At 35.9% G+C, this 13,913-nt stretch overlaps 3 protein-coding genes across 3 annotated transcripts; 1 reads left to right on the top strand and 2 right to left on the bottom strand.

The window, feature by feature from the left end:
- Positions 1 to 608: 608 nt before the first annotated feature.
- On the bottom strand, positions 609 to 1,634 carry SAPINGB_P003878 (uncharacterized protein; the record flags this gene model as incomplete). Its single annotated transcript, XM_031998593.1, has 1 exon — positions 609 to 1,634. The coding sequence occupies one exon, from the start codon at positions 1,632 to 1,634 to the stop codon at positions 609 to 611; it is 1,026 nt and encodes a 341-aa protein (XP_031854484.1).
- Positions 1,635 to 2,993: 1,359 nt separating this feature from the next.
- Positions 2,994 to 5,003, top strand: SAPINGB_P003877 (uncharacterized protein; the record flags this gene model as incomplete). The annotated part of the gene is made up of 1 exon (XM_031998592.1): positions 2,994 to 5,003. The coding sequence occupies one exon, from the start codon at positions 2,994 to 2,996 to the stop codon at positions 5,001 to 5,003; it is 2,010 nt and encodes a 669-aa protein (XP_031854483.1).
- Positions 5,004 to 5,356: 353 nt separating this feature from the next.
- SAPINGB_P003876 (uncharacterized protein) lies at positions 5,357 to 7,276 on the bottom strand (the record flags this gene model as incomplete). The annotated part of the gene is made up of 1 exon (XM_031998591.1): positions 5,357 to 7,276. The coding sequence occupies one exon, from the start codon at positions 7,274 to 7,276 to the stop codon at positions 5,357 to 5,359; it is 1,920 nt and encodes a 639-aa protein (XP_031854482.1).
- Positions 7,277 to 13,913: the final 6,637 nt, after the last annotated feature.

Here is a 13,913-nt window from a genome sequence, read left to right as displayed (position 1 = left end):
ATGTTAAGTGTATGCTTTATATAAATAAATAAATAAATAAATAATAACGATAGTGTATGCTTGAATGGTGATTTGTAAATGGTGGAGTGAAAAAAAAAAAAAAAAAAAAAAAAAAAAAAAAGTGCATAGAAGAAGAAGAAAAAAAAAATTTTAGTGAGGGGAGAAACAGATTTGTTACAATTACACTTTTTTTTAAAAAAAAAATAAAATAAAATAAAAACCAGTTGCATCACGTAAGAAAAATTTCAATTAATTCTGGGGAAAAAAAAAAAAGTCCATTCACAAAGAAATTACCAATGGAAATCAAAAAAAAAAAAAAAAAAAAAAAAAAAATATAGGGCTTTGAATGGGCCGATCAATCAGTTAAAATGGTCAGATATACGTCTATACGACGATACTATTAGTATATACACTTGTAACATATATAATTGCTTAAAAAAAAACAATTAAATTCAAAATAAATAAGCAATTGAGATGCCGTTTTTTAAAAGTCAAATAGATTCATTCATTAATTTCATTAAAAAAGGGTTGTGAGGGGAGGTATATGGATGGAAATTTTTTTTTTCATTTTTTTTAGTTGATCTCGTTTCTTCAAAAAGAAAATGCACTTATTTCTTAAGCTGCTCAGTAAGATCAGGAACAGCCTTGAACAGATCCTCAACAAGACCGTAGTCAGCAACCTGGAAAATGGGGGCTTCAGGGTCCTTGTTGATAGCAACAATGGTCTTAGAGTCCTTCATACCAGCCAAGTGCTGGATGGCACCAGAAATACCGACAGCGATGTAAAGCTCGGGAGCAACAACCTTACCGGTCTGACCAACCTGGAGAGAGTTGTCGGCAAAGCCAGAGTCGACAGCAGCACGGGAAGCACCAACAGCAGCACCAATGGCATCAGCAAAGGGGAAAATGACCTTGTCAAAGTTCTCCTTGTTAGCAAGACCACGGCCACCGGAAACAACCTTGCTGGCAGAGCCCAGGTCAGGACGCTCGCTCTTGGCAATAGCCTCAGAGATCCACTCAGTGGGGGAGGGAGTATTGGGGTCGTTGGCAACGTTTTCAACAGCAGCAGAGCCGGAAGAAGGAGCAGGGGCGGCCTCGAAAGCAGATGAGCGGACTGTGACGAGCTTGACAGGGTCGGTGGACTTGATAGTGGCAATCACGTTACCGGCGTAGATGGGGCGGACAAAAGTGTCTTCACCAGCAACCTTGATGATATCGGAAATGGGCTGGACGTCGAGGGTAGCACCGACACGGGGGAGGACGTTCTTGCCAAAGGCAGAGGAGGAAACGAGAACGTGGGAGAAGCCGCCATCCTTAACGGTGGATGCAATGAGGTCGGAGAAGTTCTCGGCGAGACCCTTGTCGTAGGCGCCGTTAGAAGCAACAAGGACTTTTTCAATACCGGGGATTTTGGCAACCTCAGTAGCGACGGCTGGGGCTGTAGAACCGGCAACAAGAGCAGTGACGGGACCGCCAATCTGGGAAGCAGCGGTCAAAGTCTTGAAGGTGGACGGCAGAATGGCGCCGTCAGCGTGCTCAATGATGGTGAGAGTTGAGGCAAAACGGGGGGCGAAAGCGGAGGCGCGGATGGCAGAAGCGCGGGCAAAAGCTGAGCGGGAGGTAGCAAAGATCATTGTAGATGAAGAGACAGTGAACTATAACAGGAAGAAAAAAAAAAACAAAAAAAAACAAAAAAAAATGAATAATGAATGAATGAATTGATTGAGAAGAAAAAAGAAAAAAGGAAGAAAAAAAAAAAAAAAAAGGAAAGGATGGTAGAAAGAAAAGACTTTAAAAAGATATACACTTGAAGAAAGAGAGAAAAAAAAATTAGATGGTAGTGGTGGTGGTGGTGGTGGTAGTGAGTTTGTATGAAAAAAAAAAAAAAAAAAATTGAAATTTTTTGGTTAGGACAAAACGGCAGAGAACGGCCAATGGTAAGAGTTGATGGGTGTGTGGGGATTGTGGAGAAACTTCGGTGGTTTGGAGGGGCGCCGCTATGAACGATGAGCGACGACGGCCAGCGCGGGACTTTGACGGGGCGGGCCAGCCTCGGCGGTTGGATTTTGTATATATATATATATATATATATATATATTTTTTTTTTTTTGGTGGTAGTGAATAATATGAAACAATTGTGTAATAATTGTGTAATAATTGTGTAATAATTGTGTAATATTTGTGTAATAATTGTGTAATATTTGTGTAATATTTGTGTAATATTTGTGTAATATTTGTGTAATATTTGTGTAATAAGTGTGTAATTTAATGTAATGTAATGTCACGTTTTATTTCATTTAAATTACACTTATATTACATATTAATTACATATTCATTATATATGTATTACACTTATATATATTATGTTTCATTGTTGATCTCTCGGCTGTGCCTGCTAGTAATTTTAATGCCTCCCACGTGAGCGCCCCGTAAAGACCGTATCTGCACAAATACACAATGCCATTTTGATGCATCTTCTCGCCCGGGCTCAAAGTGGCGTGTTCGGGTCGTCTTTCAAATGTTATATTTTCCGGGTTCCCACAATCTCACCAGTTTTTTTTTTTTTTTTTTTTTTTTTGTAGCAAATTTCTTCAAAAAAAAAAAAATTAACCCACTCCATCTATCCAAAACATTTACAACTTCTTTATAAATTCAACTCCTCCTTACAAAATCAGACCAAAAAAAAAAAAACAGACCACCTGCAAGAAAAAAAAAACATCCCAGCTTAATACACAAAAAAAAAAACCTCCAACTGGCCTGTTTTTTCTTATAAAACATTTGAGATTCCCTGTGGTTTTTTATTTTTTCCTCTTTAATTTCAATTTTTTTTTTTTCATTTCATATATTCATTTCATATATTCATTTCATATATTCATTATAATCTTCTTTCTGCTCTGCTCTTTAAAAAAAAACAACAACAACTTCCTTTTTCTGTCTTATTACTGTATTAGTCAAACCTATTTTTATTTTTATTTTTATTTTTATTTTTCAACATGTCTGAATGTATCATTGCTGAAAATCTGTCATCGAACAAATCTCACAATACATCTTCAATAACACCCTCTGCAGTCACCTCTATCGACTCCCAAGAATCCCTCTCAGACTCTCATAAAACATCTATCTCATCACCAAGCTCGTCTACTTCTCTTTCCTCTCAAGGCTCATCTCCTTCAACATCTCGATCATCATCATGTTCTTGTCGAAGTCCCTCAAAACACCACCATCATCACCACCATCATCACCACCATAATCACAATCAAGACCACAATAAAGCAAAATCAAGCAATAGCAACCCTAGTAGTAATAGCAATAACCAATATCAACTCCACCACAACACCCACAATAAAGAAATCCAACTTCTCCAACATCAACTCCGCCAACAACAAGCCCTTACAGCAGCAGCTCGCTCCCAAGTCGATTCACTGACACGCACAGCTGTCCGCATCCACCGTGGACTGATTCGTCAAATGGACGTCCAACACGGTACATATCCAACCCGCATCGCCGTCCACAAGGGCCCCATGACATCTCTCAAATTTGCTCAAATGCTTTATGCCCAAGTCCCCGTCAGACTCACGGCTAAAGACGTGTTCCCGGACTCTTTGCAGGCCCTTAACCTTTGGACCAATCCCGAGTACATGCATAAAGCCCTCAAGGGAACAAAACTCACCGTTGCACAAACCCCCAGCGGCCTCGCAGATGCTCCAGGGCTACGAAACACAGCTTTTATGCAACCTCATGTCGCAGAAATGGATGCAACTGACTTTCTTAAACATCTCCGCAACCCAGACCCTCCAACAACAACAACAACACATGATGGAGCACAACCCACTAGTGTGACTGAATCAGGAACCAACAATCAAGCGGCTATCGGTACGGATGCAGCAGACAATGTTGTGCTTTACATGCAGTCCCAAAATGATAATTACCCTCGCGAGTTCCCCTCTCTAATCAACGACGCGCCGCACAGTATTCCTTGGGCAAATGAAGCCCTAGACGTTCTAGGACCTGCCGCAGTCAACCTGTGGCTCGGAGACTACCGTACCACATCGCGTCTTCATAACGATAATTACGAAAACCTTTACATCCAAGTCTCGGGCTCCAAAGAGCTTTACCTGATACCCCCAGGAGACGCATATGCTCTCGACGAGCGGTTCCTCAAGCCCTTGTCATATGGCGAAGATATGTCACTTGAGGAAAATAATGAATCAGATTCCTTGATGCAAATTTATACAGGTCAAGAAGCCGCGGGCAGCGAGACTCCTAAAAATTGTGTGGATGACCATGGTGATAGTAGCATGAACACGCCACCACGAGCATTGCCAGATGAAGCCTTGACCCCATCCTCCACGGCTACTGCATCAACAGTAACAAATAGTGGTAACCCAAATAATGGCAACACAAACAACACAAATGGGTGCGGTAAAAGCGCGTTCAAAACGCCTCATATTTTATTCCCCACAGTAGACCCATCCAACCCACTCACATTTAATGACATTTACTCTCAAAATGCGTTTGTGTATCGGGTAGTACTTAACCCGGGCGATATGCTATATATTCCTGCGCTGTGGTACCACCAAGTGCGCGTTCTTGACGGCGCACCCAACGTCTCATTAAACTACTGGTATACACCCACACCTACCAATGGACAATGGATGCGCTGGGACTATGTACGATATTGTTCTGCAGTGCTGCGCAGGTACCATGACCCATTTTACTTTGATGAGGAAGACGAGGATGAACCTGACGAGCCTGAAGACATGGAGCTGGCCGATGAATATGACATAGAAGATGACACTGATGTTGGCGGAGAGCACAGCAGCCTCACAGAAGAAGAGGCACTGCTAAGCGCCAAACGCGACAAGGTCCAAAAACTCATGCGCGCTCTGCGGCTCCAGCAGCAGCAGTACCAAGATCGCTTGCAAAAACAACAAAAGTTGCAGCGTAAACAACGCCAGCACTTGATTCGCCAACAACAACGCCAACATGCGCGAGCCAAATAAAGTGTAATGGAAATTTTTGTTTTTTTTAATTGAAATTTAGTTTATTTAGGCAATGAAAAAAATAAATAAAAATAAAAATAAAATAAAATAAAAAGTAAAAGCCAAGATTGTAGAAAAAATAAAAAAAAAAAAAAAGAGTTTTTCTTTTTTAGTTTTTTTTAGTTTTTTTATTTTATTTTATTTTTTTTTCAGAATAGTAAATTTACTAAATGCAATTTATGGAAAGTGTATACATGATGTGTGCAGTGAGAATCAATCAATGTTTTTAGCTCGCGTGCCACGCTTTTTAAACGACCAGCGTCAGTTGCGTTACTCGCTTACTTACTAACTAACTAACTAACTAACTTACTTACTTAAACAGAATAAGGCACACTCTGGACCCACAGCTGGGGCTCAACAGTGTTTGCTTGGATGAGTCTTGCATTGAGTTCATCATTAGTACGGACGCGCTCAAGACCCTGCTCAAGCGACGTCACAATGCCTGCATCAAGGTGTCGAGCAGCCAATCTGCTGGTAGCCACGTCGACAGTCACATCCAGCATCCACGAATCATCAGCGGTGGCTGCAATGTCGCGCCAGGGTGCTTCATTGTAAAGCAAGTACAGGCCTTCGAGCATGACGATGCGAGCGTTAGATTGGACCATAATGCCATTAGGCGTGGGGTCCTTGACAGCATGGTCAAACGAAGGGAAATAAAGTGTTGGGGGCAGTTCCTGCTGTTGCTGGTCCAGAATCTTGTGGACATGGGCATTGGAAACACCATGATCACCCTCGTCATCACGGCCTGGGGTTGCAGGCAGTGTTAAATTGGTGATAGAATCAGAAGCCGAAGCAGGCAGAACTGTGACCATCGTAGAAGGCACGGCTGATGGATTGTGACAGCATTGGGATGATGCATTATCCGGGGTTTTATTAATAATAACGGGGTTATTATTAATGTTTGTGTGATGACTAAGATCTTTGTAGGAACTTAACAATGAAGGTGACATTGAGGTCGACGACGACGACGACATGGAGGACAACATCCGCGCGGGAGGAGACAGCCCCACAATGTCAATTGGTAACAGAGTTTGTGAGGACAAAGATTGCCGGGGGCAAGAAAAGTAATCTTCGCAATATTCGTCTGTGTTTGTAAACCGGGACACGCATGACGCACGGAGAGTCCGTGCCATATCGACCACACCCTGTGCGTCAAAAGTCCATGGGGATCCTCTGCGTGCGTGAGCTTCTGCGGGGTTCGGGAACTTATCGAGCTGGGCTCGTGTGAGATGGTATCCGTCCATGGTGACGGTTGCTGCAAATCCGACTGAGCCAGTGTGGTTTTTATTATTGTCAGTTGATGCACCCGATGGCAAACTGAACGATTTGCGGGGGGTACTAGGTAGAATTAGCGCAGAAGTCGTGGTAGAAGAAGAAGAAGGAGGAGAGAGAGAAGAAGAAGAAGAAGAATTGGATTCTAAAGCTGCAGTATATGCCTTGTTGAGGATCTCAGCCACAGCTGCAGCCAATGTTGATTTGCCAGATCCGGGGATTCCGGCCACAACAATTGTGATGCGCCAATTGGGCGACGCGGCTAGGGTGTCGAGAGCACGTAGTGCCAGTCGGAGGTATGTCGCGTGCATGGGATCGTTTTTGCTAGATGTTCCAGTTTTAAGTTCTTGTTGAAGAAGTGTTCGTGCACTTGCCAGAATTTGTGCGTCAGGATCCATAGCAAGATGTTGTTGCTGTTGTTGTTGTTGTTGTTGTTGTTGTCGTTGTTGTACAACTAAATGTCCTAGGGTTGGATCGCTAAGTGATACTTGTGATGATGCTGTTGCAAGAGCTGTAGAAAGTCGGGACGCAGGCTTCATTGGGCTAGCTGGGGGTGATGAGGGAGTATAAGTTGGAGTTGAGGAAGGAAAGTTGAGAGAAAGAGATGGTAGAGGTTTCCCCATACGAGCTGTGGCCGTGGTGACCGAATAGGCAACACTAGCATTAGCATCAGTATTAGTATCAGCACCAACACCAGATGCACCGCTAGAAGTAAAAGACAAGGTGGGCGCATTGGATGTAGTGGTGGTACAGGGTAAGCGCGAGAATTCGCCGGATGTTGCTATTTTAGTGGCAAGAGGCTCTGAGGCTTCTGCGCCAACTGCCGTGGGTGATGATGCTGTTATTGCTGCTGTTGCTGCTGCTGTTGATGATATGCATGTGGAGAGGTTTTTGCCGACGGACGGACGGGTTCCGGGTATGAGAAAGTGCATGAGACAGGGGTCTGCGTTTGTGGTAGACATGGTTATATTTGATCAAAGAATAGTTATATTAATTAATGAGTAAATAAATAAGTATATTAATATTATTTTATTTTGATTAATCTAATGTTTTTTTTTATATATTATAAAAATACGAGCTGGATAATAAAAAAAAAATAAAACTTGGCAAGTCAAGCGTGGGGAAATAAAAAAAAATTAAATAAATTAAATAAATAAATAAAATAGAAGAAGGTGGGATAAAGAAGATAATATATGAAAGAATAGATTGGAGGATTGTGTGTGATATTTATATATATTGGAAGAAAGAAAACCGGTGATGAAGGAGATTATAACAAGAGCCCAACATCACGGGAAACTGGCAGGAAGAGACCCGGTAAGAAAAAAAAAAAAAAAGATGAAAGAAAAGGATAGCAGCGAAAATGCACTTTTTATTTATTTATTTATTTTGGCGATTAGCCAAGGTTGGAAGTGGTTATTATTATTAACAAGAGAAAATATATTGGATCTAATATACCATAAAAAGTACCCATACATATTATAGAAAATGTCAGTAAATACAGAAGAGTAAAATAGGCTGTAGGCGGACGTTGGGCAAAAGGGCATGTTCGGTCGGACATGGTCCATTACCGGAAAAAAAAGAGGGCGCTTTTTTTTTTAATTTTTTAATTTTTTATTTTTTATGGCCCCAGACTTTTATTTTTTTTTTTCTGTGGGGAAATAGTATGTTCTGTGTATGTGGAGAAAAAAAAAAAAAGTAATGGAAGGGCACATACAGTAACACTCTTGTACGACGGAAAGCTTCGGGTGAAACCGCTTGATAGACTATTGCATGACGGGGCTTTTTAGCAAACTTCTCCACACAAACCCACGAAAATAGCAAAAGCCATCGACAACATCAACATCAACATTAACAACAAAAAAAGGGTGGAGACATCAAACGGAAGCTCTTATGTGCTCCCGCGCCCGCATCAGTGCGCATCAAAGGAAAAGACAAAAATATATATATATATCAGTAGCAACAACAACAGTCTGACGCAGAAATCAAGGATTTATTGAAGATGTAAAGCTACAATATAAATTATATATCCAAACAACAACAATGCATCTTTTTTTTTTGATATTTTTTTTCGTTATTAAGAACGGCCGGTCTTCGGACAAACGTCTCCGAGAAAGTTAGAAGGACAAGAGGGAAAACTTAATGTTCAAACGCAAAGGCTCAGAGACGTCCGTAATTTCTGAAAAAAAAAATATAATAACGAAAAGATGTTGAAATTTTTAAATTTTTAAAAAACTTTTTAAGAAACTTTTAAGAAACTCTTTAAAAAAAAAAACCTTAAGTAATAATGTCTGATTCATTTTTCCTCGGATATATGTTTTGTCATTGGAAAAGAAAGAAAAAAAGATTAACAATGATGTTGACCGTTCAAGACGAAGTTCATCATGTAAACTTTTTTTTTTAAAAAAAAACCTGGGGAGAAATTTTATTATCTTGTAAGAATCAAATACTAAAAAAAGCAGTTGCAAGCTTGTCATTTAAATTTTTTTTTTTTTTTTGGAATTTGTCAAACCCTATGCCCTGAGTCCGGGCTCGCCTCATCCGGAGACGGTCTTTCGGCTGTGTACCACCAAATGAGCCGCACGTAACTTTCAGCTTATATAAGTGTAAGATAAATCTTAGGATCATTGCTTGAAAAAAAAAAAAAATTTAAAATTTGAGATCCTCCCGTCGAGATAACTTTAAAGCAAATATCGCTTTGATAAATTCACCGATACTCCGATCCTCGGATTTTTCCTTTTTTTTTTTATAAGTTTTTTGCTGCCATAATATGGTCATTTTAAAAAGTTGCCATAATATTTGTTTTTTTGAGCATTTTTTCTTTTTCTTTTCTTTTTTATTTTTTGTTACAAATTGTAATGTAAGAAAATGTATCAATTATTCAATCAAGCATACACTATGGGGTGCAAAGACTCTTGGCATAACGGATGTGTTATCCGTTTAAACTTTTTAAAAAAAAAAAAATCTCTCATTGTTTAATTTGATGAAGCCACGTGATCAAATGAGATCCCTAGACATAATGGTTAGGGTTATGGAGGCATAGCCTAAACCTGAGAAAATTCCCATGGGAAACCCGATTTTTTCTTAAGATCAAAGTTGATGAGTGAAACAAGTTGATCAGTTCGTGAAATGAAAGGAAAGTGTAATCTATTCATGTCACATTAACTCAATAACTTTTTAATAACTGAATCCTTCAAGAAACACTAAACACACAAAATTCAATAATTTTAACTTAACTAGTAAATGTATAAATGTACTTAACATAACTTTCTAAATTTTAATAATTTTTTAACTAATTAGTTAATAACTTGATGAATAGGTGATATGAAAAAGTTTCAACCCCACAATGTTTATTTAGCAACTTGGAACTGTATCAAATATCAAACGTAATATTAGGGAAATATTCTTTATCGTAATCTTCATTAAGGTATCGTGGATTTTTTTTTTTTAAAAAAGAAGAATAATAATATTAATTATAAAAACTAAGTCAATATCTGGATAAAAAAAAAACCTTTTTGTTGCATTCATTATACCGAGTTAGAGAAAGATGACATCACATAGCAAATCAAAAAAGAAATCACGAGAGAGCGTGGTCTAAAGGAAACGTAGTAGCAACTAAATCCAGTAAATAGTGACTAGAAGAGGTAGAAAAAAAAAAGATGAAAGAATTAAATGAATAAATGGATTTAGAATCATATGGGTAAAAGAAATAGAAGAGTTGAGTAAATCTATTAGACTTTTTAAATTACCTCCTTAAAAAATACAATTGATTTTCATTCATCAAATAATAAATGAGTAATCTCAAAAGAACGGTGACATTTACCATAATCAAAACAAAAGAAATTTTTTTTTTATTTAAAAAAAAAAAACAATTTACAACTATCCTCATTATCACACCATCAATCAATGAAATATGATTTAGATTCAAAATTTTATTTTATTTTTTCTTCTTCTTTAAATTTTAAAATTGAGGCATACCAGCAGATCATACGGTCGTCAATCGTTAAGATAACACTATTTACTAAATAGTGTTATATATATAGTATTGGTGTCACCGGTAGCAAACTCATCTAACATAAATTGGAACCACAGTTTCTTATTTTGTTTATAAAAAAAACCTTTTTCATTATATTGGAACTTGTCAGACATTAAGATATGAACTTTTAAACATTTTCATATTTAATGTGAGCTTTAGAAATACACATCCTCAGAATTCTTGTTATTCTCAATACATTTCCCATCCAAATATACCATTTTGGTACAGCATTTTGACCATTGGTAATATAAAGTCTCTTTAAAAACCACACTGAATTTTTTTTATTTAACTCGTTTATATAAGAATAGATATACAACAAATTTTTCTATTTTACGAGTTTAAAAGAAATGTGATTTTATGAATAAAAGAAAAAAAAAAGATTCACTTTTTGATTTTTATGTTTAATCATTTCCATCATCTTGGATTCAAAAAGAAATTGTTTAACCCTTATTTCAAAAGATAAATTTAGACTCCAACTATTAGAAAAAAAAATTTTCTTCAAAGAGAAACATACTAACTTTGCAAGTTTATATTTATCACAGAAAGGTCTTCATATATTTAAAAAATTCTTTTTTTTTCAACAAGCAGTATCAATGATACTCAAAAATTGCTCATCGTCTTTGCCACCTTGTAGATTTTTCAAATAGGATTTAAATAAGAAGAATCTTACAAAATCTCTATTTTATTATCTTGTTAATGGGCTTTGAAAGAGGGGTAAATATACATGAATTAATGAGAATCGTAAAGATTCACCAAAGTTACTTAATCCTACTCTTTTTTTTTAAATTTAAAAAGAAATAAAAAGAATAAGTGTTTTCAAAAAAAAATTGTTATTTTTAAAATTTTTTTCATGTTAACATGATGATACTCATGAAGAATTTTATAGGCATCCAATCAACTATTGGAATTTATACGTAGAAAACTTACAAGTTTTTTTTTTTTTTTTTTTTTTTAAAAATAAAGTAAGGAATAAGAAAATTCTGATATTGTATATATTGAATTTGTAAAAATTTAACTTATTCAAAAATTTGATACTATCCACTGTCCCATGCACCAAACTTTTTAAAAAGATAGTGTGATCAAGACCAAGAAATCTGAAAGCCTTATCCATAAGTCCTTTTTTTTTTTTTAGTAATGTTTGCCCTTTTTTTTTAACTAATGAAAACTCAAATCACCAAAAAAAAACATGTTTTGTTTAAAATACAAAATTTGACTAGTTTACAAGCATATTGGAATATTCTCTTATAAAGTACTTTTAAAACATACTTAGTCTTCAAAACTGCTTCAAAATTAAAAAATAAATAAGTAAATGAATCATGTTAATAAATTTACTAAACAAGTCATTCAATTTTGAATATCCCGGCAGGGTAACTTTATTTTGTTTCAATATTTTATTAATTATATATTTTTATATTTATTTATACATTATTTATTATTGTTGTTAGTGTTATTTTCATATTTATATTTAATTTTATTTTCTGCAGCTCAGAAAACATTTTAAAAAAGAACAAGCTCTTCCTCAAAAAATGACATAAAGAGAAGTTTGCTTTTTTTTTTTTTCAATTTTAAACGGAAAATGAAATTATTATTTTTTAGTCAATTTTAGTTTCGTCATTAATAAATTTATTATTTTTTTTAAAAAATAAAAAAAAACCCGTTTCTACTCTTATTATTATGCAACATTAATGTTGCTTGTGTTGATTGAATATCTTAGCCTCGCTAATTTACTTTTTTTTTCTTTTTCTTTTTCTTCTATCGCAAAAAGTTTAAATTGGAACCTTCCAGCTTTTCTTGACCGAGGCCCAAACCTAGTCCGTGCGTTAAAACTTTCTCTGAAAGTCCTTTTGCTAAGCGAGTCATGGGTGGGAATATTTAAAAAAAAACCATTACATGTCAGATATCAAATCAAAATACTTTAAACAAGAAGCAAGTAAATGGAAATCGTATATGTTGTAGTATCTTTAATATGTATCTTGGGAAACATCGTAAATGTGTGGTGATACAATAGCTCAACTCCGAAATCATCATTATAATTCTGGATATTATTTACACAGGCTTATATCGTGCTCAACTTTTGTAGTTCAGCCAATTGACAAAAAATTGAAGTAATATTAGTAGTAATAGATTTAGTGTTTAGTGTTGATGGATACAGAGACTTACAAATGAATATACAGGAATTATATACATATATATAAAGGTTATTACGGCAACGGATCTCGGCTAAAAAAAAAGAAATGGATATGCACTGGATGAATGCGCTGGACTAAAGAAATGAAGTTCATCGAGATATGATGGTATTTATGCCTATGGATCCCATGAGTCGCTTTAAAGCTTATAAAGTTACTTGTAATTTTGGAACAAGAATTAAATATTACTTTTTTTATTTTCATAGGTAAGCTTCACTTTCGGGTAAGAGCATAATCAGAACCCTAACCACAATATATATATATATATATATATATATAGAGGTTGAGGTCTAGTCTTCTGTACGAGGGTTCAGAAAACTCAGGAGATGCGGACGGTCTGTGCTATGTGCCCGAACGGCAAAATATGTTGTTGTTTATTAGTATCATGGCCAAAACTTTAAGCCATACATCGTCTTTAACTTTTAGACAATTTATGCAGCTATTGCAAAGAAATTTTTTACTTCTTAACCTTGGCCCCCCTCCCCCCTCCTACCCCCACCATGCGCATCAAAGGAGCCACACAATGTCACAACCATTTTCAGCATTGACTTTATTAAATACAGATTACCTAAAAAATTGGGTTTCAACCGAAAATAGCCCACATAACTTTATCAGTAAGTTTGCAAGACTACTGTTCATATCTGACGATGCCGATCAAACCTTTCTAACCTTTAAAAAGAAATTATAAATAACCGGCGCTACAAAAAAAAAAAAAAAAAAAAAAATCTCATGATGATTGTAGACAAGTACCATTATCACATCATGGGGTAAATTGTTTTTATGTACAAAGCTTATTACAAAGAAACTCCATTAAAAAATTTTTGTTTTAATTCAAAGTTGTTAAAACGTGCCTTGTAGCTGATCTTGTTCTTTTTAAAAAAACAAACAAACAAACAAACAAACAAAAAAGAAAAGAAAAGAAAAGAAGAATAACTGAACAACCCTTAAATACAATATTACATCACTTTAATTATAACAGATATAGGAAAATACTTTTATTTTTTTCAATGTTTCAAAAAAAAAAAAAAAAAACTAAATTGTAACCAGCTATCATAGGTTCATTTAAATTTTTTTCTTGACTTGAGCTTGTAAGGGAAAAAAAATCATGTAAGATATTTCATATATTTGGTAGTATCATCATCTTGAGAAACTGTTAACCATTTTTCACTATCAAGTACACATAGTTATTGACTAATAAATAAATGATTATCAAATTTATTTGACCAATTCAACCAATTGAAATATTATTAATATTAGTACACGTACAAGCCATACCACCTCCCACCTCCTCCCCGTTGGTGAGCTTTTAGTGAGCCACTCTTAAAGATTCTATTTCTTATCCTTATATATATACAAATATTAAAAACAATTAAAAATTTT

This window comes from Magnusiomyces paraingens (assembly GCF_902498895.1).
Source record: "Magnusiomyces paraingens strain CBS 517.90 genome assembly, contig: contig3, whole genome shotgun sequence".
Taxonomy (NCBI): Eukaryota; Fungi; Ascomycota; class Dipodascomycetes; order Dipodascales; family Dipodascaceae; genus Magnusiomyces; species Magnusiomyces paraingens.
This window is presented reverse-complemented; position numbering and strand designations above follow the sequence as displayed.